We start from the raw sequence: 25,348 nt of genomic DNA, 5'->3' as shown, positions 1-25,348 counted from the left end.
TAGCCGGCAAAATGCAGCTTAGAGGCCCCCTCTGTTATGAGCTCTTTCTGACTTAAGGTATTCTCTTACAGCTCCCACAGCACTTTCTTCGAATGTCTGACAGTTCTCTAAGTGCTAGAATTCCACATTTATACTTTCCCCACTAGGCTAAGGAAGACCATTCAATGGCTAGAATTAGCTAATAAAGATCTAAGACCAACATCCTATAGTATCAAGTATCTGGAAACTGAATTAGCCCCCAGGAATGAAAAAAGGAAGCACAGCAGAAAGTTACTGCTTTCATTATAAAAGTATACGAATTAGTAACATTCCATTAAAGCCCTAAAAAAGCCCCAAAACTACTTCCCATAAACCTATAAATTCCAAGTGCCTCTACCAAATTCCTCAACAATTCACTGCTCAAAACTGTGCCAGAAATAGTTTATAGAATGAATATCAGTAACCCAATGGAATACAGTATAGTTAATGGGCCAAAGTTAAATTACAATTCTTATATGACCCAAAGTTTGGATTTCTTGTTAATTTCTAATTCTTTTAGGCTGGGACCTATTTCTTCTGCCTCACACCTACACCAATTTTAATATTACACCTTTACACTCCATCAGACCAGTCCCTGAAGGCAGCCAAAAGCTTACCTGAGCTGAGATGCCAATGAGGAGCAGCCACTTCTGATACTCATCAGTCCGGTAGTGGATCATCTGGCACCCTGCCAGACTGGCATGTCTATCAAACATCTTCACAGGCTGAGAGTCACCTTCCATGCTCCAGTGGTAGACTGTTGTCTCAGTCACAAGGGCAACAGTATTCACAGAGACCCATTTCCAGAAAATCACCTCTTCTGCCATGGTATGAGACTTCATTTTACTCTTCATTTCAATATTAAAGATTTGAAGTGTCTTTCCAGCTAGTATTTGATGTGATGGAGATTAGAGAAAGATAAATTGAAAATTTGAAAGACAAATTCTTACACTCTTATTTATTTATTAATTTATTTTTATTTAAAGTTTATTTTACTTATTTTGAGAGAGAGAGAGAGAGAGAGAGAGAGAGAGAGCGCGCGCACAGGAGGGGCAGAGAGAGAAGGAGGGAAAGCAAACCCCAAGCACTATAAGCATGGAGCCAGATATGGGGCTCAAACCCATGAACAGTGAGATCATGACCTGAGCTGAAACCAAGAGTTGGACACTGAACCAAGTGAGCCACCCAGGAGCCCCCATATTCTTATACTCTTAATTCTGAATCCTTTTAATATTATTTTAAGTTGTAAAACTTATAGCTAATCTGATTAAGAGGGGAAAGAAAGTTGCCTGAGTAGTAATTAACCACACCTTGATGTCTCAATATTGAGAAGAGCCTCCTTCAGAAGAATGTAAAAGTGTGTAAATGTATAATATATGAATAACAATCATAAATCAGTGCTTTTGTTTTTTATTTTTAATGTTTATTTATATTTGAGAGAGAGAGAGGCAGAGCGCAAGTGGGGACGGGGCAGAGAGAGAGGGAGACAGACTCTGAAGCAGGCTCCAGGCTCCGAGCTGTCAGCACATAGCCCAATGCAAGGCTTAAACTCAAAAGCCATGAGATCATAACCTGAACCAAAGTCAGACACTTAACTCACTGAGCCACCCAAGGTGCCCCAGAAATTAGTTCTTTTGAAGCAACTATCAAGCGAATCAGTTTTAAATTGATTTTTTCTAGTTTTAAAATATTTTTCAGGATAAGGCAACAACAATAAGACAATCTTTCTTTGGCATCTCCAACTTTCAGGAAAGAATACTATCATCCCTTCAAATTAAACAACTTGTCCACATAACAGGGTCATTTAATCTTAAATTCTAGACCAGTGCTGTTAAATAGAATTTTCTACAATGTTGGAAATGTTCTGTACCAGCACTATCCAGTACAGAAGACACTAGCTACATGTGGCTATTAGGCATTTGAAATGTGTCTGGTAAGACACATTTAAGGAAAATGAATTTTTACTTTCATTTAACTTTAATTAATTTAAATTTAAACCACCTCATGTGGGTAGCACCCTAGCTAGAACTAGGTTCTAGACAACATGCTTTAGTATCCATCCTCTGGTAAGAGATTCATATTGTTTCCACCTCTGATAAAAAGCGCAGTTTTGATCTTTGTATCTATGCAAAACTTAGAACTAACATGAAATACTCCTTCCCCCCAAATTAGGACCAATGCAAGGATTATTTGACCGCTTTTTTTGGCACTGTACAGGATATCCTAGCTAATGCAATAAGGCAAGAAAAGTAAAAGGCATAAAAACAAAAAAAAAAGAAGTAAAACTGCCTTCATTCACAGACAACATAACTGTTTACAAAGAAAATCCTAAGGAATCTACCAATCTACAAAGCATTATCAGCACTACTAGGTGAATATAACAATACTGCAGGATATGAGGTCAATATACAAAAATACCAACAGAATTTCTGGATGCCAGCAGCAAACAATTTGGAAATAAAATTTTATTTTATTTATTTATTTTAAAAAAAATTTTTTTTTCAACGTTTTTTATTTATTTTTGGGACAGAGAGAGACAGAGCATGAATGGGGGAGGGGCAGAGAGAGAGGGAGACACAGAATCGGAAACAGGCTCCAGGCTCCGAGCCATCAGCCCAGAGCCTGACGCGGGGCTCGAACTCACGGACCGCGAGATCGTGACCTGGCTGAAGTCGGACACTTAACCGACTGCGCCACCCAGGCGCCCCGGAAATAAAATTTTAAACAGAACTGTAGTATCACTAAAAAGGAAAAAAAAAAAAAAATCCCTCTCAATCAAGAATCCTATATCCAGAAAAACTGTCCTTCAAATATGAGGAAGAAATTAAAACATTCCAAGATAAACAAAAGCTAAGGGAGTCAGGTACCACTAGCACTCTTATAAGAAACGCTAAAGGGATTCCTGCAGGTTGAAAGGACATTAGATAGTAACTCAAAGCCATCTGAAGAAATAAAGATCTCAATAAAGGTAAATACATGGGTAATTATAAAAGCTAGTATTATTGTAACTTTGGTTTGTAACTCCATCTTTTGTTTTCAACATGATTTAATAGACTCCAATATTAAAAAATCAATGAGTAGTCTAAAAACTAGTATTATTGTACTAGTCTGTAACTATACTTTTTGTTTTCTACATAACTCAAGAGATGAATGCATAAAAAATAATAATTAGTTTATGTTTTTGGATACACAATGTATAAAGATGTAATTCTGCGACAATAAAAGAAGTGGGAATGGAGATGTAAAGGAACAGAGTTTTTGTATGTTATCAATAGATACAAACAGAGAGGGAGGGAGGCAAACCATAAGAGACTCTTGAACACAGAGAACAAACTGAGGGTAGATGGGGGGGGGGGGTGGAGGAGAGGGGAAAAGGGTGATGGGCATTGAGGAGGGCACTTGTTGGGAGGAGCACTGGGTGTTGTATGTAAGTGATGAACCATGGGAATCTACCCCAAAAATCAAGAGCACACTTTACACACTGTAGGTTAGCCTATTCGACAATAAATTATATTAAAAAGATAAAAAATAAAAGTTTTGCATAAAAAATGTTAAGCCAGTATAATTTCAAATTAGATTGTTATAACTTCAGAATGTTAAATATAGTCTCCACAGCAAACACAAAGAAAATAGCTGTAGAATATACACAAAAGAAACAAGAAAGGAGTTTAAATGTTTTCACACAAAACAAAAACAAAAACAAAAAAACACCAAGTAAACATAAGGAAAAGATAGTAATGTAAGAAATGAAGGACAAAAAAGCCATAGAGCATGTAGAAAACAAATAGTAAAATGACAGAAGTCCTTCATCAGTACACATTAAATGTAAATGGATTAAACTCTCCAATCAAAAGACATAGACTGACAAAACAGATACAAAAACGTGATCCAACTATATGCTATCTAGCAAGACTCATTTTAGATCCAAAGACACAAAGAGGTCAAAAGTGAAAGGATGAAAAAAGATACTCCATGAAAATTGAAAGAGAGCAGGGTGGTTAATTTTAGACAAAATAAACTTTAAATAAAAAAAATTGCAAACAAAGAAACACATCATGCTAAGTGAAATAACCCAGTCAAAAAAAGACAAATATTGTATGATTCTACATATATTAGGTATCTAGAGTAGTCAAAATTGTAGAGACAGAAAGTATAATGGTATATGCCAGGGACTGAGAGAGGAAGTTCCTCATTCCTTCCTCTCCCAGTTATTGTTTAATGGGTCCAGAGTTTCAGTTTTGCAAAAGGAAAATAGTTCTGAGGTGGATGGTAGTGATGGGTATACAACAATATGAATGTGCTTACACTAAAAAATGGTTAATATAATAAATTTCATTACATGTACCACAATTTTTAAATATTGAAAAAAAAGTTGGAGATTTCAATACCCCACTCTCAATAATTAGACAACTAAACAGAAAAATATATTTGAATACTGCTGTCCAATTCAACCTGACATCTTTAGAACACATCACCCAACAAGAAAATATGTTCTTTCCAAGTATACCTGGAACATATTTGAGGACAGATCATATGCTGGCTATAAAAAAGTCTTAAGAAATTTTAAAACTTGAAATCATATAAAATAAATTATCTGATTATAATAGAATTATTAGAAATCAATAATAAAAAAAAGTGTGGGATATTTCCAAATTCTGGAAATTCAACAACACACATGTAAATAACCCTTAGGGCAAATATACTGTTTTAAATGTCAAGATCTTAAAAGAAGACCTCAGCAGCTCCTGGCTAGCTCAGCATGCAACTCTTAATCTCAGGGTTGTGAGTTTGAGCTTCATGTTGGGTGTACAGATACAGTACTTAAATAAATACTTTTTAAAAATGTACTTACAAAAGAAGATCTCAAATCAAGTAAGTTTCCACCTTAATAAACTACAGAAAGAGCCAACAAAACCCAAAGGAACAAAAATACAGAGATTAAGAGTAGAGCAAAAATCAAGGAAAAATAACAGGAAAGTAATACAGAAAAATCAATAAAACAAAAAGTTGGCTTTTCACAACAATCAAGAAAACTGACAAACCTCAGACTGATCAAGAAAAAAAGACAAACCCAAATTACCAAAATCAGGAATAAAAGAGAGGACACCATTGGTGATCTTGAAGAAATTAAAAGGATTACAAGAAGAGTATGAACAATTTTATGCCAACACATTAGAAGACTTAGATGACTTGTATATAAATTCCTAGTAAGATAAATTACCAAAACTGACACAAGGAAGAAAATCTGAACAGATTTACAACAAGTGAAGAAGTTGAGTTCTTAGTTTAAAATTATCTCACAAAGAAAAACACAAACTCAGAAGCCTTTAACTGTTAAAGTTTATCAAATATTCAAAGATAATAGAAATAAGAAGTCTCTCACAAACTCAGAAAGCAGAAGAGGGACCACTTCCCACGTCATTCTGTAAGGGAATACTAACCAAAGACAAAGTCATCACGAGAAACCACAGACACTTATCACAAAAATGGAAGAGTCCTTAAAATATGAGTGAACCAAATCTAGCTATACATAAAAACAATTATACCCGATTACCAAGAGGGATTCGTTCTAGGAATGCAAGGTTGGTTTGTCAATTCACATAATATATTACACTCTAAGGGCCCAAAACCATATGATCATCTCAACAGATGCATCAAATGCATTTGAAAAAGTCAACCCCTTCTCATGATAGAAGCTCTAAACAAAATAAAAATATAAGGGAACTTCTTCAACTTAAAAAAGGGTTCATCTATCCAAAACCTACCGCTAACATCATATTCAATGATGAAAGACTAAATTATTTCCCCAATTTCAGAAATAAGTCAAGGATGTCTGTTCTTGCCACTTCTTTTTTTATTTTTATTTTGACAGAGAGAAAGAGAGAAAGAGAGAAAGAGATAAAGAGAGAGAGAGAGAGAGAGAGAGACGGAGGGAGGGAGGGAGGGAGGACAAGAATGCACACACACAGGGTAGGGGCAGAGAGAGAGGGAAAGAGAAAATCCCAAGCAGACTCCTTGCTGTCAGCACAGAGCACAACGTGGGGCTTGATCTCACCACCACAAGATCATGACCTGAGCCCATATCAAGAGTCAGACACTCAACCTCTGAGCCACCCAGGCACTCATGTTCTTGCCACTTCTATTCTGCCAATGCAATGTTGAAATAAACTGAATAGAATCCAGATGAGAAAGGAAGATGTAAAACTGTCTATATGCAGATAACCATGATGTGGTATATCAAAAATTTGAAGAAACACACTAAAAACTCTAAGAATAAAGAAGTTTAGCAATTGTACAGAATACAGATGTGTATATAAAAATCAGTTATCAAAATGGGTGAAGGGGAATAGAAGATACAGACTTCCAGCTATGGAAGATATAAGTCCCAGGGATAAAAGGTACAGCATAGGGAATACAGTCAATGATATAATAGCACCGTATGGTAACAGGTGGTAGCTATACTTGTGGTGAGCACAACATAATGTACAGACTTGTGGAATCACACTAAGTTATACACTTGAAACTAATGTAATGTGTATCAACCATGTGTATCATACTATATCAGGATTTGTACACCAAAAGTGTAAAACAGGAACATCTGGGTGGCTCAGTCAGTTAAGTGTTCAACTCTTGATTTCGGCTCAAGTCATGATCTCAGAATTGTGAGATAGAGCCCCATGGCTGAGCATGGAGCCTGCTTAGGATTCTCTCTCTCTCTTCTCTCTGCCCCTCCCCTGTGTCCTCTCTCACTCTCTCTCTAAAATAAAATAAAAATTCGGGGCACCTGGGTAGCTCAGTCAGTTGGGTGTCTGACTTCAGCCCAGGTCATGATCTCACAGTTCATGAGTTTGAGCTCCACATCGGGCTCCGTGCTGGCAGAGCCTGGAGCCTGCTTCAGATTCTGTGTCTCCCTCTCCCTCTCTCTCTCTCTCTCTCTCTCTCTCTGCCCCTACCCCTGCTCATGCTCTGTCTCTTTCTCTCTCAAAAATAAATAAATGTTAAAAAAATGTTTTTAAATAAAATAAAAATTAAAAAAAAAAGAAAGTGTAAAACATCATTGACTGAGTATCTAAATAAACAGACATTCCATGTTAAATGACTAGAGAACTCAATATTGTCAGATGGCAATTCTTGCCAAATTGATTAATAAATTCAATGCAATCCCTATCAAAATCCTATCAGGCTATTTGTAGAAACTGATCCTACAACTTAAGTGGAAATTAAAAGGACCTAGTTTCATAGTTTCAAAAACTATTTTGAAAAATATGAAGTTGGAATACCAACACTACCTCATTTCAAACTTACTACAAAGCCATAGGGGCACCTGGGTGGCTCAGTTGAGCATCCGGACTTTGGCTAGGCTCATGATTTCGCGGTTCATGAGTTCAAGCCCCACACTGGGCTTGCTGCTGTCAGCACAGAGCCAGCTTCAGATCCTCTGTTCCCCTCTCCCTCTGCCCCTTCCCTGCTTGTGCTCTCTCTCAAAGATAAATACACATAAAAAAAAAAAAACTTACTATAAAACCATAGTAATCAAGTATTTGGCACAAGGTTGGGCACATGGATCAATGAAATAGAACTGAGTCCAGAAATAGGTCTTTCTATTTATATGGTTAACTGATTTTTACCAAAGTTGCCTAGATAATTCAATGGGGAAGAAGAGTCTTTTCAACAAATGGTGCTGGGACAAGTGAATGACCTTACTCCACCGAAAAAAGAAAAAGAAAAGGAAAAAAGAAAAAGAAAGAAGAAAGAAGAAGAAAGAAGAGGAGGAAATGAAGAAAAACCTAACATTCTTATCTCATGCCATACACAAAAAGTAACTTAAATCAGACTATGGACCTACATGTAAGCGTTAAAACCATAAAACCATTAGAAGAAAATATAGAAAATCATCATGACTTTGCACTCCTAGGGTAAGCATTCCTGGGTAAGACTCCAAAATCAAGATCCATTAAAGAAAAAAAGTGGTAATCCGGACTTTATCAAAAATAAAAAATGTTTTCTTCAAAAGATATATTAGGAAAATAAAAAGAAGAGCTACAAATTAGGAGAAAATATATGCAGATCACACAGTTGATAAATGATTTATAACCAGAATATACAAAGCACTCTTAAAATTCAATAATAAGACAAATAAGCCTATTAAGAAATGGGCAGGGCCACCTGGATGACTTAGCCAGTTTAAACATTCCACTCTTGATTTGGGTGAGCCCAATAAGTGAGTCATGATCTCACAGTTGGTGAGAATGAGTCCCGAGTTGGTCTCTATGCTGACAGAGCAGAACCTTCTTGGAATTCTCTCTCTCCCTCTCTTTCTCTCTGCCCCTCCCTCGCTTGTGCTCACATTGTCTCTCTAAATAAGTAAACAAACTTAAAAAAAAACCTTTAAAAAATGGGCAAAAGATTTGAAGACATTTCTCTAACAAGATACATGAATGGCAAAAAAAAAAAAAAAAGACATATAAATGACAAATAACAACATGAAAAGAAAAGACACTTAATATCATTAGGCATTACAGAAATGCAAATTAAAACCACCATGAGGTATCCATAGGTAGCCTCTGGAATTACTTTAATAAAAAAGACAATATCAAGTGTTGCATACATGTTACAAAAACTAGACTCCTCATACACTGTTGGCAGAAATGTAAAATGGTACAGTCACTCTAGAAAACAGTTTGGTAGTGCCTTAAAGAACTAAAAAAATTTACTGTATGATCCAGCAATTCTACTCCTAGGTATTTACCCAAGAAAAATGGAAATATACATCTACAAAGACTTGTAGGAAAGTGTTCACAGCAGCAATATTCTTAATGGCCAAAAACTAGCACCAATTCAAATGTCCCTAAACGGATAAATGAATAAACAAAATGCGATATATCCATGGAATAATAAAGTTGGAATTTTACTCAACCATAAAAATGAACTAACTACTGATACAAGTTACAATGTAGATGAACCTGAAACATACTATGCTAATTGAAGGAAGCCAGATGTAAAAGATTGTATATTGTATGATTCCTTTATTTGTAATGTCCAGAAATGGCAACTCTACAGAGTCAGAAAACAGATCAGTAGCTGCCTAGGGCTAAAGGTAGAAGTGAAGAATGACTGCAGACAGGAACAAAGGAACTTTTTGGGATAGCAGAAATTTTCTAAAACCAGAGCATGGTGATAGTTCCACAACTCAATAAATTTTTTAACACTGACTTTTATTTTTTATTTATTTCTAACTTTTATTTATTTATTTGAGAGAGAGAGAACGTGTGCAGGCACTTGGGAGAAAGGCAGAGAGAGACGGAGAGAGAGAATCTTAAACAGACTCCATGCTCAGTGCAGAGCCCAACTCAGGGCTTGATCTCACAACCATGAGATTATGACCTGAGCTGAAATCAAGTCAGGCGCTTAACCAATTGAGCCGCCCAGGCACCCTGACAACTCAATAAATCTACTAAAAGTCACTGAACTGTACACTTATAATAAATGAATTTCCTGGCATGTAAATTATACCTGAAAAAAATGGTTAAGAAAGAAAAAAGTGACTGGATTAGAAGTTCAACTATAGGATAGAGGTACCTTTTAGTTTCAAATAGCCGGGGATCATATAAGAAATTTCCTCTAATTCAAAAACTTGTCAAGTTGTCACTAGACTGGTTAAAAAGGACTTGTTTTACATGAGGTACAAAATATTTAGTGACACAAAAAGAATTAAAAAAAAAATAAAAGGGACCAACCTCCTTTGGGAATGAATTGTCAGATTCCAATTGTCAGGGTGAAGAATGTGCTACCGCAAGGGGGTACCATCCCACCACCTCTCCCCTCCCGACCTGGGTCAAGTGCTAACTGCTAGGCTGGCACTGTATAGCCTATACTCAATCTACCTCTAAAAATTAAGGGGAAAAGGTAGAGTTTGTAAAAAGAAACACAAATGACTACTCAAAGTGCTATGTTTCATAATAACAGTAAGAAATATACTCGGGCCAATAATGCAAGTAGTCAGGAAACTTCTTTATAGGGGCATACAAGATCTCTGTCACATATTTGTCTGTTTTTACAACTTTTTAAAAATATATAAACCATTCTTAGCTTGGGGCTGTACAAAAACAACAGGTTACCTATCCCTCACTTAGAGTGTTAATGTTTCATTAAGATGATGAGCAACGGATGAGGAATTCTACCCCCATTTCCTGTCAAGGGTAAAAATGTATCTCTGGTTTTAAAATATTCACTACAAAAGCATCAGTAGAGACAGTCTGAAGAAAGTGTGGGTAAGTGAATCTGCTCCAGGCTTCTCCAGAAGGATGGGCAGTGGCATGGGCTGAGGACCTCAGGAGCTCTCAGCCAGATAAAAGGACAGACTGCAAAGGCAGACCTTTTTATTTTTTTTTAACGTTTATTTTTGAGACAGAGAGAGACAGAGCATGAACGGGGGATGGGCAGAGAGAGAGGGAGACACAGAATCGGGAGCAGGCTCCAGGCTCTGAGTTATCAGCCCAGAGCCTGACGCGAGGCTCGAACTCGCGGACCGCAAGATCGTGACCTGAGCTGAAGTCGGACACTTAACCGACTGAGCCACCCAGGTGCCCCAAGGCAGACCTTTTTAAAAAAGAGGTACATCTCATGAAGAGCCCTTTTCCTATCACAAGACTTCACCAGCCAAAATGGGTAGTCTGTGAGATTTAAGACCAGGACCCTTGACTTCACTTTCATGCTTTCACACTGGCACCTATGGAACTAAGTCATGTGAAACAATAAAATTATAATTAAATTAAATTAAATTAAATTAAATTTAGCCATTGTACAAATATCTTTTTTTTTTTTTAAGACACTTTTGCTTATTTTGGTCTAGGGTCTTTGAAACACACCACCAACACTTGCCAAAAATTTGTACTACAAGGGTCCAAGGTTATCCTAACAGCCACAAGATTGTAATAAAAACAGAATAAATACTTAAAATTATATACCTTTGGTTCCACAGCTCACACTTCCTCATGCAAAAGAAAATAGCAGTCAACTGCCATAGATGAAGCAATTCATATGAACACTGAGAATGAGAAAAAAAAAAAAAGAGCAGCGCCTGCCATCAGGAAGCTGGCCAGACCTCACAGTCAAACCATACTGCTCTCCTAGTGGACATAAACCATCTCAGAGGACACCAACCTCAGACAAGTCCCTCTGAGACCATGATAAAGTGAGACAAAGCAAGGCTGCTTCAGAATCTTATCTAAGTACAGACAAAAACAAGGTAACTGGGAAACCCACAAAATACCAAACAGCCATTCTCTTGGCTGAAATGCATGACTGCTACTTCTTTAACCAATTCCAGCTTTATCCTCACTCTAGTCTGCCCTTCCCCTATAGGTAAGATTTACTGAGACACCTAATCATAAAATTACCCCCACTTTCTAACAGCATCCAATCTTTCTTTTTTTAATGTTTGTTTATTTTTGAGAGAGAGAGAGAGAGAGAGAGAGAGAGAGAGATGGGGGAAGGGCAGAGAGAGGGAGACACAGAATCTGAAGCAGGCTTCAGGCTCTGAGTTATCACCACAGAGCCCAATTCGGGACTCAAACTCACGAACCATGAGATCATGACCTGAGCTGAAGTCAGACATTAACTGACTGAGCCACCTAGGTGACCCTAACAACATCCAATCTATAGCAAACTCCTGTTTCCTTAGACCATCCCCAAATCACCCAACTGAAGCCCAAATCCTACAAAAGTTTCTTTCTAACACTCTCTATTAATACTGTGACACCTCCCAGCTCCCCATGGTGTGATTTCTCTCTCACTTAAACAAGTAGTAAACCCAACTTGTTCAACTTCGGGTGTGTTGCCACTTCGGTTGGAAGGATTGAGAGCATGTAAATACCGAGTTCTCTCCACTCTCCTACCACACTCCAACAACTCCCTCTAGGAGATCCACAGTGCACACCGGTATAGAGAATCATATTAGAGGACCAGGAAGACTAAATTGCTGGTTGTCTCTCAGACCCGCTTAGAATACCAAACAGCAAACACCACAACAGATAAGGTCTCTCAAAAGTATTGCAAAATAGGGGTACCTGGCTGGCTCATTTGGTAGAACATGTGACTCTCAATCTCAAGAGTCATGAGTTCAAGCCTGACATTAGGCATGGAGCCTACTTTTAAAAAATTAGTTAACTAAAAAAAAAAAAAAAAGTACTGCAAAACAGAAAATGCAGAAGAACCAAAACAATCATGAAGAATCCATAGGGGTGCCTGGGTAGCTCAGTCTGTTAAGCATCCGACTCCTGATTTTGACTCAGGTTATGATGCCACGGTTCAGGGATCAAGCCCCACATTGGGCTCTGCTTGGAATTCTTTCTCTCCGTCTCTCTCTGTCCCTCCACCAGGGGCACTCTTGCTCTCTCTCTCCAAATAAATAAACTTTTTAAAAATAAATAAATAAATAAATAAATCCATAAAAGTTAGCAATTTCTTCAATTAAAATTAGTTTACATCTTTTACATACATGTTCAAAAAAATACTTTGATGAGAAATAGAGTTCACAGAAAAAAAGTCATCTGAATAAAAAAATTTAGCTATTTTTTTTAAATAGAAAGGTTATAACTCCCATATGTCCATTTACTTACTGAAAGGACAAAGTAGACCCTATTTCTGTAACAAAACAGAAGCACAGGCAAAGCTAATATTTGGCATTCACAAATTTTAGCTCCAGAAAGAGTTTTCACTTTTCAAGGTAAGTGATAATACATTTTGCATTAAATATTAACAAGTCCACTATATACATAATCCTTTCAATTTCCCAAATCATAGATTCTATATTCTCAAAGTAACTAGAAGATTTCAAGCATCCAACATCCCCCTGAGTTCAGGGGAAGTAAAATTCTATTTATCAACAACTATACTGTCCTCAATGTGTTTCACAAGAGAAGCAGTACCTTGGCATACTCTAGGATCCCTGGAGCGCCACTGTAAAGCAGCCCATTATGAGGTCAAGGGCACCACATAGCCCAACTGGTAAACATGTGCAGAGTAGTGTTGGCCTTTCCAGATGTAGCAGCCATGAGGATGAGACACTGGGCATGCACTCCCTCATGTATGTAGCAGTATGCATGATGTCACAAAAAGCCCAGGTGCTCATGGGCCTCTCATTAAATAAGGTATGCAAAACAGCCTTGGCTAAAACTTTTGTAATTAAGTTTAGTATTATCGATAATTAAGTTTAGTATTATCGATGACACTTGGCTGTAAATTTATTGACAGCCGTCTGATATGTAAGGTAACAAATCAGGTAAAGTGAGGTAAAATTCCTTTCTGAAAATACTATCAGGCTTACCTTTCAAAGCTATCACCTTAGAGGCTGGATTCATGATGGCACTTTCTGCAGAGATGGGCCGTCTGATTGGTGCCATTGGATCACTCATGTCAACAATCACTACCTGTGCCTGCTCACCAACCTTTTCTCGGACACATATAAACTTATCAGATTCCATGGTCAGTGTGCTGAATCCAATGTTGGCTGGATTAATTCCCAGGTTTTGGAGCTAAAGAGAAAAAGAAAACATTTGATTAAAATTAAGTTTTTCCTCTCTGAAACACAGTATATCTAGTCCATTATTTAGCAAAGTCTAATAGAAGGAAGAAAAGTAAAACAAGAGTTTAGAAAAAACTTGGGGGCACCTGGGTGGCTCAGTCTGCTGAGTGTCCAATTCTTGGTTTCCGCTCAGGTCATGATCTCATGGTTCGTGAGTTTGAGCTCTGTGTTAGGTTCTGCGCTGACACCACAGAGTCTGCTTGGGATTTTCTCTCTCCCTCTCTTTCTCTGCCCCTCCCTTGTGCTCACTCTCTCTCTCTCTCAAAATAAATAAACTTTTTAAGGAAAAGGAGTTTAGAAAAAACTTGGCATTAAATAACTGAGGCAAACATTGACTTGTATTTCTATACCTTTAATAGGTACAGGCAATGCATCAACAGGAGGCTGTGAGTCAAATCTCAAGGGGCTTATAATCATACAGACTGATGAAAACACACAAGAATAAGGATAATGCCAGGAAGAGGGAAGGATGCCTTGAGCAATACAGACAGGTAGACATCAGCTGGGAGGGGGTGGAGGAGCCCACAAAGAATAACTCACAGATAAACCCACAGTTGAGGAGAGCCTCAGCAAGAAGGTGGTCTTGGAGAGGTGAAGGCAGGGGAAAAGAGGGGAAAGGAAGAAAACAAAAACCAGTTTCTCCAAAAGCAAACAGTAACAAAGATCTAGCCAAGAGTTTTTCTTTTCCTTAAAGCAACCCCACATATCATATTTGATTTAATTTCTCAGTCAGTTTAAATATTTCTTGGCATGTCCAAGGAAAAGTCAACAGGTCTGGTACATCTTTGGAGGTAGATGGATTGCTTGACCTTGTGTAAAACTTAAATCAGGCACCTTTCTTCAAAGGTCACTTTATACATAGTGCTTGGTTTAAATAAGAACCAAGTTTATTAATGAGATAAACTTCAATGAAAAACCCTGGGAAAACACACACTCAAGAGAACCATGCTTATATCTATAAAATTCCCCTGCCCCAATTTACCTTACAAGGCACCTTTGTTTCTAAACATTTTTCTGCTCAACCCAAACCTTACTGCTATTGACTAGACTCTTAGTTACCCTGTGTGATCTTGTATAAAAGTTTATGCTAGCAACAAAGATTGGGAACCACTTGTTAAAAATAATGATCAGTCTTTAGAAGAAGCACAAATAAGGCTATTCATACTGCCAGTATAATTCTTTATTCTATCATTTTATTCCCCAATGAACTCCTTAAAAGCAAGGATTATATCTTATTTGTCTCTTGTGGTACAGATTCTAGCACATATTTAATATTCCAGCTGCTGAGCAGGCTGCAGGACAACAGGTCACCTTATCTGACCTTTCTGCTAACCCAGGAGGGAAGTATGCTATGCACAACTTACACTAGTACAACACAAGACTTTTAGGTTAAGAAATCTTCCCAAAGCCACACTGCTGATTAATGATGGAGACAGGTGTGAATAAAGCTTGTATTCTAAACCACAATACTGTCTTGTTTGAAATTCACATTTTATTTTCACACATCTGAAGCAGGAGCTTAATGTAGTAAATGCAGTAGTATAGTGAATCAAAGTTGAGACTTTCTCACAGCAAGTAATTTTCATACATTAATTTCATGAGTACTGAACGCATGCTACCTGCTAATCACTAACTCTGAAAACAGTAAGATATATAAGATATAGTCACACCATCCAGAGCCCACAGACCATGGAGACTAACAATTATCAGTAGGTTGAACTATATGAAGTTGCTGATAGGGAGACAATGAAAAGTTCCTTTGGGGGCAGAGAGAGGGAGAGAAACAACAGGGTGAAAGAATGTTCCCAGGAGACCTACCTAGTCTTCCTTTTTTTTTTTTTTTAATTAAATAAGCATTATACTATATAAGCATATAGTAACATTTGGAGAGCCCCCTAACACTCAAGCACCCAACACCCAACACTGTTAAATCTTTACATTTCAAAAAAAAAAAAAAATCTTTACATTTCAGAGCCATACACTTAAGTGGGCCTACATTTTCTAAGTTTTCACTTTATTCTTAGTTTGGGGATGTTGGGTTAATATGGCAACATTCTGATTTCAACTCCAAATATCATCAAGAATTTGTACCCAATCTCTTGAGTACAGTAAGTTCTTAAATATTAATGATTATGTCCAGTTCCTTACACAAAAGCATATACACACATTCAAGGTACTTGGAAAAGGTAAAAGTACCTCACAAAGGAAGACGCTGTTTTAACAGCTGAGAACAGTGTACCCAAAAATAAGTCAGAGACTATTAGAACTAGAAGGAAGAAGGTGGTTCTCAACCAGGGGCAGTATCCTGCAGTCTCTGGAAACAATCAGGGGCAATCTGAATTGTACAATGACTAGAGAACACTACTAGTATTTAGTGGGCTGGGGCCAGGCATGCCAAACACAGGACAATCCCACAAAAAAGAACTTTTAGATATAAAATAGCAAATACCACTGAGTTTTACTCTATATGCAGAAACAGAGTCCCAGAGAAGTGGTGTGCCCAAAGTCATGTTTTCTCATTAGTTAATAGCTACAACTAAGGACTCCTGATTCCTAGAATAATTATTCTGAAAGGCAACACAGCTACACATTTAAAACAACGTATATACAAGTTAAGCAAAAGTACACAAGATATTATTTAATAATCTTTTTCAGTTCTTAAGACCTGCAATTAAATGAATCCAAATTCAAATCTGACACTGGGGAAAACATAAAAAGAAATTACTCATCCGACAACTCTGTGGTTTCTATATTTAAGGGGCTTAGGGACAACAGTATGACTGGGAAGGCTGCAGCTGTGTTTATACAGGGCTGTTGGTGAAAACACCAACTGACCATACCAAAGAGCCAGAATGTTCAGTTGCAATAATATCCCAGGTTTTCATGTCTCTTGTCTCTGAAGATGCTAGTCCTTTCTCCTTCTGTATATGTTTCCTCAGGCTCATTCACTGCCTTATCACAGTGCCCATCAGGTGGACATTCAATAATTAATTAGTAAAGAAGTTACTAGTTTTAGGCAGTCAAGAAAATAATTTAATTTTTAAAAATAGATTTTGTATGTCAAACTTACCACAAGCTTTCTCTTAGCTTAAAGAGGGAGCCTTGTAAATGAGGACCTATGAAGAATGAGGACCTATGAAGAATGAGGACACAGAGGTCTTTTCTAGAACTATCCTAAAATTCTAAGACTAGATTAGTTCAGAACAGTTTAAAAACTACATCTGTGTAGTGCTTTACAGAACCTCTCTCAAATTACACCAATGTAGGTTTTCTGTATTTTAAAACCAACACATAAGACCCTATATTTATACGTGTTAAATGTCAACTAGTTGGATGCCTGCCTGTCAAGATCTCCTTGAATACTAATTTTGTCACTGAACTTTGCTAGCCCAGCTCTGCGGCATCCTTCTTCAGCCAGCCAAGAGTTATGGTAATCTCTCCCTGGCATGGAGGCCACCAGCAGGCCTTAAGCAAGAGAAGCAAAAGAAGAAAATATGGAATAGACTGAAAGCAACAGATTCACGAAGAAAGCAATGAAATACTTACAGGATGGGGGGCGGGGGGCGGGGGACAGGGTGTCAACAACTACTGCCCCAGAAGAATATCAGTAAGCAATACTGTCAAATATATGCTGCAATCTTTATATAATCTTAAAAGAAAGATCTTCAAATTCTGTTAAGTTACAAAAGTAAAAGGAGGGAATTTCATAGCAGGATTGAAAGAGATATGGTTTCCTTAATAGTGGTTTCTTCTGGGAAAAGGGACCCAAAGTTTGAACAGAAAGGTTTAATTTTCATTTATACTATTCTTCCTATGTGTATGTATTACTTTAAAACTTGTTCCAAGCAGACTTTGCCCCAGCTGCAGAATGTTTAAGAAACTGGTGGAGAGGGACCTTGACTAAGATCTTAGTACATAGTAACTCTTTTAATCCAATAAACTCAAAAAGTACTGAGAATCTTGTGCAGTTCAAGGATTCTGAACATTTAAATATGTTCTATGATCATAATTTATTCTTCCAAAGAGGACTTGCCCAAATTCATTTTATTCATTCATTCATATATAAAATACATATATGTGTGTGTGTGTGTGTGTGTATACACATACACACACATACATACATACATACAGGGAGAGAGAGAGAGAGAGAGAGACAGCACACGAGCAGGGAGAGGGGCAGAGGAAAACAGACTCTTAAGCAGGCTCTACGCTCAGCATGGAGCTCAACGCAGGGCTTGATCCCATGTCCCTGGGATCATGACCTGAGCTAAAAGCAAGAGTCAGACACCCAACTGACTGAGCCACCCAGGCACCCCTTGCCCAAATTCGTTTAATATTTGCTCACTTACCATACCACTGTTGTGGACAATCTCACAAAGGCTGACCCTTCCACACACCCTGGGTGACCACTTTGTAAATAAGAAAGTCAGAAGGTAAATGATTGGCCTAGTATCTACTTCCAATACAAGGATCATCAGTCTACCAACAGGCAAAATTTAACAGCTTACACAAGACCTTAAAAACATTTATATGGGTGCACAACAATTTCAGTACACAAGGAGCCTGTTGTTTGTCTTAGTGTACCAAAAACCGTTTCACAAAATGGCAACCTAAACCAAACATGTAGTAGGCTGTGAGTACACTGTCACCTTTCAGAGTGACTCCCCAGGGGTCTGTCCAGCAGACGCAGGTGCTCATGAATTGTTTTCAGTTCAAGCTCAATCTACTCTTTAGAGTGCTGCCTTTCCTACTCACATGTAAAAGGCTTCAAACAACAAACTCTTTAATTATGAATGACTAAAGATTGATTCAATCCAGCTGCGTGTGAGACTCATCTGGAAAGAAAGGCCAAAGTCCTCACTTCTCAGAGATTCTGATTTAGTGTTTAATGTAGGCACCTACAGAGATGGGCTGGGAAGCACTGATTAAGACTAGTGACCACCTTGCTCCTATAAGTAAATTATATGTAAAATAGACCACCTCGGCAGACTCTGTATGTTTTTTGTTTGTTTGTTTTTTTATTTTTATTTAGACTCTGTATCGTTAAGAACATCACCTCAGAGATATGCTACATAATTGAAACCTTGAGGGAACATGTTTATATGTTCTCTGTTTATTGAGCTGTGCCACATTTCAAAACTCTTACAGCCATTCCTCTTCTGAATCAAGGTGTCGTTAGTTCCTAGTCCTGTCTCTATTTTCAGCACAAACAGCAACAACCTTCAAACTTAGATATCTGAATATAAAAAAAGTTCAAACAGTACAGGGGTGGCTGGGTGGCTCAGTCAGTTGAGCAGCCCACTTCAGCTTAGGTCATGATCTCACCGTTTGTGGGTTCGAGCCCTGCATCGGGCTCTGTGCTGACAGCTCAGAGCCTGGAGTCTGCTTCAGATTCTATGTCTCCCTCTCTCTCTGCTCCTCCCTTGTTTGTGCTCTGTCTCTCTCTCTCTCTCTCTCAAAAATAAATAAACATAAAAAAAAAGTTCAAACAGTACATATAATACAAGAAAAATATTTCTGCAGAACTAGTCATCCTCTCAAAACCAGGGTGACAGGATAAATAAAGCTAAATAAATTGCTGCAATCTTAAGCTGAAGTGGAAGGAATGCTTTATTACAATGCATTAGATATAAAAGTACAGCTTCTGCTTTGGGCACACTCCTGAAAAATTGACTGTAGAATAAAAGTTCCTATACACTGATTTCTACTTTCCCACTGACCATTAGAAAACTATTGTTTTTCCTCTGGGGAAAATCTGGCCCAAGAATTTTCTTTAACTATAGTTTTACAAACAAAACACAAAAATAATTCTTTTATGAGGGACACCTAAGTACCTCAGTCAGTTAAGTGTCCGACTCTTGATTTTGGCTCAGTTCATGATCTCGCAGTTTGTGAGATGGAGCCCCATGTCAGGCTCTATGCTGACAGCATGGAACCTGCATGGGATTTTCTCTCTCCCTCACTCACTGCCCCACTTCCACTATCTCTCTCTCAAAAATAAATAAACTTAAAAAAAAAAAACAAAAGGATTTCCAGGGGCTCCTGGGTAGCTCAGTCAGTTAAGCATCTGACTTCGGCTCAGGTCACGACTCACAGTTTGTGGGTTTGAGCTCCACGTTGGGCTCTGTGCTGACACCTCAGAGCCTGGAGCCTGCTTCAGATTCTGTGTCTTCCCCTCTCTCTGTTCCTCCTCTGCTTGCTCTTGCTCTCTCTCTCTCTCTCTCAGAAATAAACGTTAAAAAAAATTTTTTAAAGAATTTTCATATGAAACAAACCAAAATTAAAAACAGGAAAAAACCCAATTAGATTCACAAATATTAAGTGATGTGACAGACAGAAACCATATTACTTAATGGGGCAGAAACAAAACGTCAGTGTGACAGGCAGGAGTACTCTCCACAAAGTAGACTTACAGTAAATTGTCACAGGTGAGCTATACGGAGTGTCTAGAAAGGCCTACCAACTTTGTCATTAGACAATCTATATTTTAACTAATCAGTCATCAGCTATACAAACATTTTAGTATGAAATTGACTTCATTCCTTCAAAGATTTCAGGGCCTATTATGTACCAGGCAGTGACAATACAACTGCAGATAGAAGGAGATCCTGAGCCTGCAGTCCAGTAAGTGACCACTTATACACCATACAGTTACCTCCATCATGAAGGAAGCCCCAAAGCCATGGGGGCGCACAGGAAGGGCTCCTAATTCTGATAAATCAGGGACAGCTTTCTATCATTCAAGCAGATAGATACCAGAGGGCTAAGTAGGACTTGGCTGGGTAATGTCTGAGGGGACGAATGTTCTGGAAAGAGGCAACAGCATGTGCAAAAGCCCACAGGTAAGAATACTGGGCTCCAGAGAAGGCCCTGGAGGACAAGATGGGGGAGCAGCAAGAGAGCTGAGCAGGTGCTGGATTAGGCAGGGCTTTACAGGACATTTGGGAGTCTGGCATTTTCATCCTGGAAGAAGGAAGCGTTCATTGATGAACTTTAAGCAGATGTTTAACCTTTGCGATCTCTTTGCCTGTGTGCTAGAAAACAGAGGGCAAGACTTGAGGTAGGTGACCAGAGACAAAGTTAGTGCAGTCATCTAGGTGAGGAATGTTGGCATAGTCCGGGGTCATATCAGTTATGATGAGAATGGCAGAATGATGCCCAAAATAAATAGAAAGAAGAACCAAAAGGTTAGGAAGAAGTCATGGCTGTCTCCTAGGTTCATGGCTGGACACTGGAGAAGATACATGTTTGGTGAGAAAGAAGAACCCTATTTTGGAACATGTTATGTTTGAAGAACCTACGGATCATGCAATGGCCTTATCTAACAGAGAGCTGTCATAATGCCAATAACTGACAAGAACAGAACATTTTATTATGTACTGACACTGTCCCACACCTTATTTTATCACATTTATTAACTCAAAACCTCACAATAACTCTATCAGGTAAAAACTATACCTTTTATCTCTATATTACAATTACAGAGATGGAGGCACAAAATGTTTACAAAATTTCCCTAATTCACTTGACCAGTAAGGGCCTGAGTCCAGATTCAAACCCTTACATTTGGCCTCAGTCTGTGCTTTTCACCAAAGGCTGCTATTGTCTCTCCCACATGCATCTCTGAGGCTCAGCAAAAAATATGCAGCCTGCATGGAAACACTGAGCATATGGGAATACATACAAATCACCCAGTAGAGCATACAGAATGAAAAGATAAAGGGGCTCAAGAAAGACCCCAGGCATATGCCTAAGAAGAGCCCACAAAGGAAACTGGGGTGTGGGCACAGAGGTAGGAGAAACCTTTGGGACACTGTGGTATAACCAAAAGCAATACAGAAAGGGACATGAGGAGGCAGTAAAGCACAGTGTCAAATGCATCAGATGTCTGTGATGCTGGGGTTGGAGTTTATTATTTTTTTGTAGCAGGGATTGGCAAACTACAGACTGTTTTTGCATGGCCCAACTAAAAATGGGTTTTACATTTTTTAGATGGTTTAAAAAAAAAGGAGGAAGGGGGTGCCTGGGTGGCTCAGTCAGTTAAGCGTCTAACTTTGGCTTGGGTCATGATCTCACAGTTCATGGGTTCGAGCCCTGGATCGGGCTCTGGGCTGGCAGTGCACAGCCTGCTTGGGATTCTCTCTCCTTCCCTCTATTTCTGCTCTTCCCCAACTCATGCTTTCTCTCTCTCTCAAATAAATAAATTAAAAAAAAATGTTTCTCATTTTTAAAAAAAGGGAAAAATATGTGACAAGAGACAATATGTGGCCCTCAAAGGCCTAACATACCTACTATCTGGTCCTTTACAAAAAAGTTTGCATGACGACTTGTGACCTTGGCAAGAACAGGTGCAGGGGAACAGTGGAGGCAAAAATCAGACTGCAGGTTACTGAGGAATATAAGGGAAGTGATGGAAGGATAAAGTAATTCTTCCATGATGTCTAGCTGTGAGGTAAGAGCGTCAAGGAGATAGGAAAGAGGGAGAAGTTTGTTTGCCGTAAAGATGGAGGCAATACCAGGGAAGAAGCCACCACAAGGGAATGGATGAAAACATAGGAAAGAGAAGATGCTACTGAGCAAGGCCCTCCTAAAAGGGGAAGGATGTAGGATCTAGAACACAGAAAAGAGGAGGAACCCCACTTTTGAGATAAAAGGAAGGCAGAAAAGAGTGACTGCAGACAAGTTTGTAAGGCTGCAGGCATGAAGGTGAGGAATATCTCAGTTTATGGCTTTTGTTTCTCCAATCATTTGCTGCCAGCAAGGGGGAGTAACAGGATCAGGGATTTAAGGAACAAGCGGAAATTTTGAAATGTCTGCAGCTACAGAGTGTACAGTCTAGAAAAACAAGGAATGCAGAGCAACCTCAACACCCGGTTAATGCTGGAGACCACAAACCACATTTACATGACCTGTATGCTGCAAGCCACAACTATTTTCCAGATAACAAAATGTATCGCTTCAAGAAATGAACTTCGACAGGAATTTAAATGCCTTGCAGCTTACTTGCCTTTCGAAGAGAACATATTTATGTGGCTAAAGCACAGGCTTTGGAATCAGAGATCAGGGTTAGAACCCAAACTGTCACTTATTAGTTGTGTAATTTTACTTGAATTACTTAACCTCTCTGTGCCTCAGTTATGAGAAAGATTAAATGAGATTTATAAAATACATTAGTATAGTGATTTACAAAAGAAATGGCTCAATAAATGATCATATTATTATATTGTTATAATGAGCAGCAATGATAGTATTTTGATATTTCACATTACTGTCAGGAGATGGGTATTCAGGAGACTTCTACCTCCACACATCTGCAGCTATATCACTAACCAAGTGACCGCAGCAGGATACTCTGGTTATCAAGTTTCCAATCTGCATAATAAGAGGATCTGACTGTCACTATCAGGGCCTTTCCCATTTGGATAGAGTTAGAAGTGCTCTGTGCTGTGAAAACATGACCTTCCAATCCACCCCATTCCTTGGAATATCACTGTGTAGTACAAAGACCTGAGTCTGAATCCCTCTCTTGTCTCCTGAATGACTGGACCACTTATTTGACATCTTTGTGCCTTGATTTCCTCACCTAGAAAATAAAATAAATCATATGGGTCTTATGGGATTGTGATGATTTAACAAAAAGCATAGAGACAATGGAAACTATTCATCTAGCCCCCACCTCCTCATCTATAAAATGAGAATCATATCAGCCTTCACAGGTGTGACATGTACGTGTGATGTGAGTGAAATGTACACTGTGCCAGTACAGAACCCTTGGTCAAACACAGGCAGCCAATCTTTATTTTCGTGAGGCACAACTCTATTAGGAGAACTTAAGATACAACAAACTGGGACCTCATTAAAAAGCTAAACTTGGGGAGGGGGTATCGCATTAAAAGGTGTTATGAAAACACACCATGCTCCCTTTTCCTCTTTGGTCACACGATTTGACCATCCTTCCCCACGAGACCACCCCAGTGGCTGGGGTAGTCAACAGACGCAAACTCAGGTGTAAGAGTCGAGAGATGCAAAAACGGGGAAATTAGGCTCAGACACAGATTTTAGTGGTACAAAGCTTGCGACTAGAATCCGTGTGCACCGCTCGTCAGTCTGGTTAAAGCTCCCATAGGCACTGAAAGGGGACATTTCGGCAGATCTTCGGTTCCCATCACCCGGCGCTCTCAGCCTGCATGCCATCGAGGTCGGAGCCGCCCAGGAAGGACTATCGTCGCTACCGGATAACGGGTTTCTGCGACCAGCACACCTGGCGGGGCCGCACGTGCGGGCCACCGCGCCCTCCCACTGCACCGGCCGGCGCGCCTCGACACCGACCAGCACTCCCGCCCCACCACCCCCCCACGCCAGCCGGCCCGAGTCTGTGCGCTGCGTCGCCTCCACCCGAGTAGGGGTCGAGGGCCAGGGGCTGGAGGTCTGGGCAGCCGGCCAGTCAGCGGCTCCTGCCGGGTCCCTGGAGAGGTGGGGTGGCCGGGGGCGCGGCTGACAGAGGGAGCGCTCGACCCGCAATGGAGTCTGCCCGGCCTCGGTGTCAAGAGCCCGGGCCTCACCTGGAAGTGCTCCTGGAAGCGGATGGGGAGGATCTGCGCCATGGCGGGCGCGGTGCCGAAGCGGCAGCGGAGACAGAAGCGATGGTGGCGGTGGCTGCGGTGGCGGCAGCTCCCCTCACGCTCTGAGACGAGCGGCAGCGGCAGCTGCCGCGCAGGCGCATTACCCCGGCCCGCGTCCGGCACGCGTGCCCCACCGCATAGCCCCTGCGCGGAATCACTCCGCCCGCCGCCTGAGGGTCCGCGAAAAGTAGTTCCGCGCGTAGCCGCACTTCCGGAACCCGGCAGTAAGACCGGGTCTGCTCTTCCCTGGGGTGGTGGTCACGGCTGGTGTGCGCGGGAGAGTGGAGGGGTAGTAAACTAACGCCTGGCCGATGGCCTGGGCAGGTGTGCGCGGGAAAGTGGAGGGGTTCCGGGCTAACCCCTGGCTAGTGCCCAGGAGGGTGTGCGCGGGAAGATCGACTAAGTCTCTGGCTGCAGCAAGCCACTGCTCAGGGCAGGTGTGCACGGACGGGGACTAGGCGTGGGATGCCCTCAGCAAATTTCCTGTGGGATAGGGTTTTCAAACAGGTAAACCAAGACTCGGGACTGCCCTTGCCTAGAGCCTACCATATGTAGGGGGTGGCGGGCAATGGGGGAAGTTCTACCTCAAACTCTGGACAGTTGAGAGACACCCTTTTATTCAGGCACAGATGTCCCAAAACCACCGCGAAAGGAATCTCAGAAGTATGTGTACCCCGCTCCTGTAGGGAACCTTTCCTGGCTCATGCAGTTTCTAGACAGTGCTATATGAGAATATCAGTGCGGAGAGCCTGCAAAGATCACATCTAGCAGCAGATGACCAACCCAAGGCCACTGAGGGTCACCTGGATTGTCTGTGGTCACGCAATAGTAGTAGCAGTTCCGGAACTAGAGTCCACACCTGCTTTGCCCAGGGGTCAGTTGCTTTCTGAGGCACCATTTGACGATGTGTTTTGCATGCAGATGGCTCAGCTGCAAAAAAGAGGTTTGTCAGGGAAGGGAAACCTTTGGTATTCCGTGTACGCATTCCCACAGTGTAATGGATACCCTGTATGCTTCATGTTGCTCACTGGTAATTTTAAGAAATTAATAGTCAACCGTGAATAACACAGTGATTGTGCAATTATTTGCTTTATAATCTAGTATCATCCAAAAATGTGTTAAA

The 25,348-nt window shown here is 39.9% G+C and overlaps 1 protein-coding gene across 4 annotated transcripts in view; it reads right to left on the bottom strand.

Moving 5' to 3' along the window:
* Positions 1-24,481, bottom strand: part of CLTCL1 (clathrin heavy chain like 1) — a 102,655-nt gene extending 78,174 nt beyond the window's left edge. For 2 of the 4 annotated variants that reach the window (XM_053902274.1, XM_053902275.1), the window contains exons 1-3: positions 24,166-24,372; positions 13,346-13,553; positions 636-904 (exon numbers count right to left, since the gene is read on the bottom strand). In XM_053902274.1, the coding sequence (XP_053758249.1) occupies positions 636-904; positions 13,346-13,553; positions 24,166-24,207 (519 nt within the window). In that variant the 5' untranslated portion in view covers positions 24,208-24,372. Of the gene's footprint in view, positions 1-635; positions 905-13,345; positions 13,554-24,165 lie in introns of all 4 variants that reach the window. The other 2 variants (XM_019435599.2, XM_019435600.2) reach the window with 2 other exon arrangements.
* Between the last annotated feature and the right edge of the window lie 867 nt (positions 24,482-25,348).

This window comes from Panthera pardus, unplaced genomic scaffold, assembly GCF_024362965.1.
Source record: "Panthera pardus isolate Hobbes unplaced genomic scaffold, ASM2436296v1 HiC_scaffold_15, whole genome shotgun sequence".
In the NCBI taxonomy this organism is placed as follows: Eukaryota; Metazoa; Chordata; class Mammalia; order Carnivora; family Felidae; genus Panthera; species Panthera pardus.
Note: the sequence above shows the minus strand (reverse complement) of the source record. Positions and strands in the feature narration are given on the sequence as shown.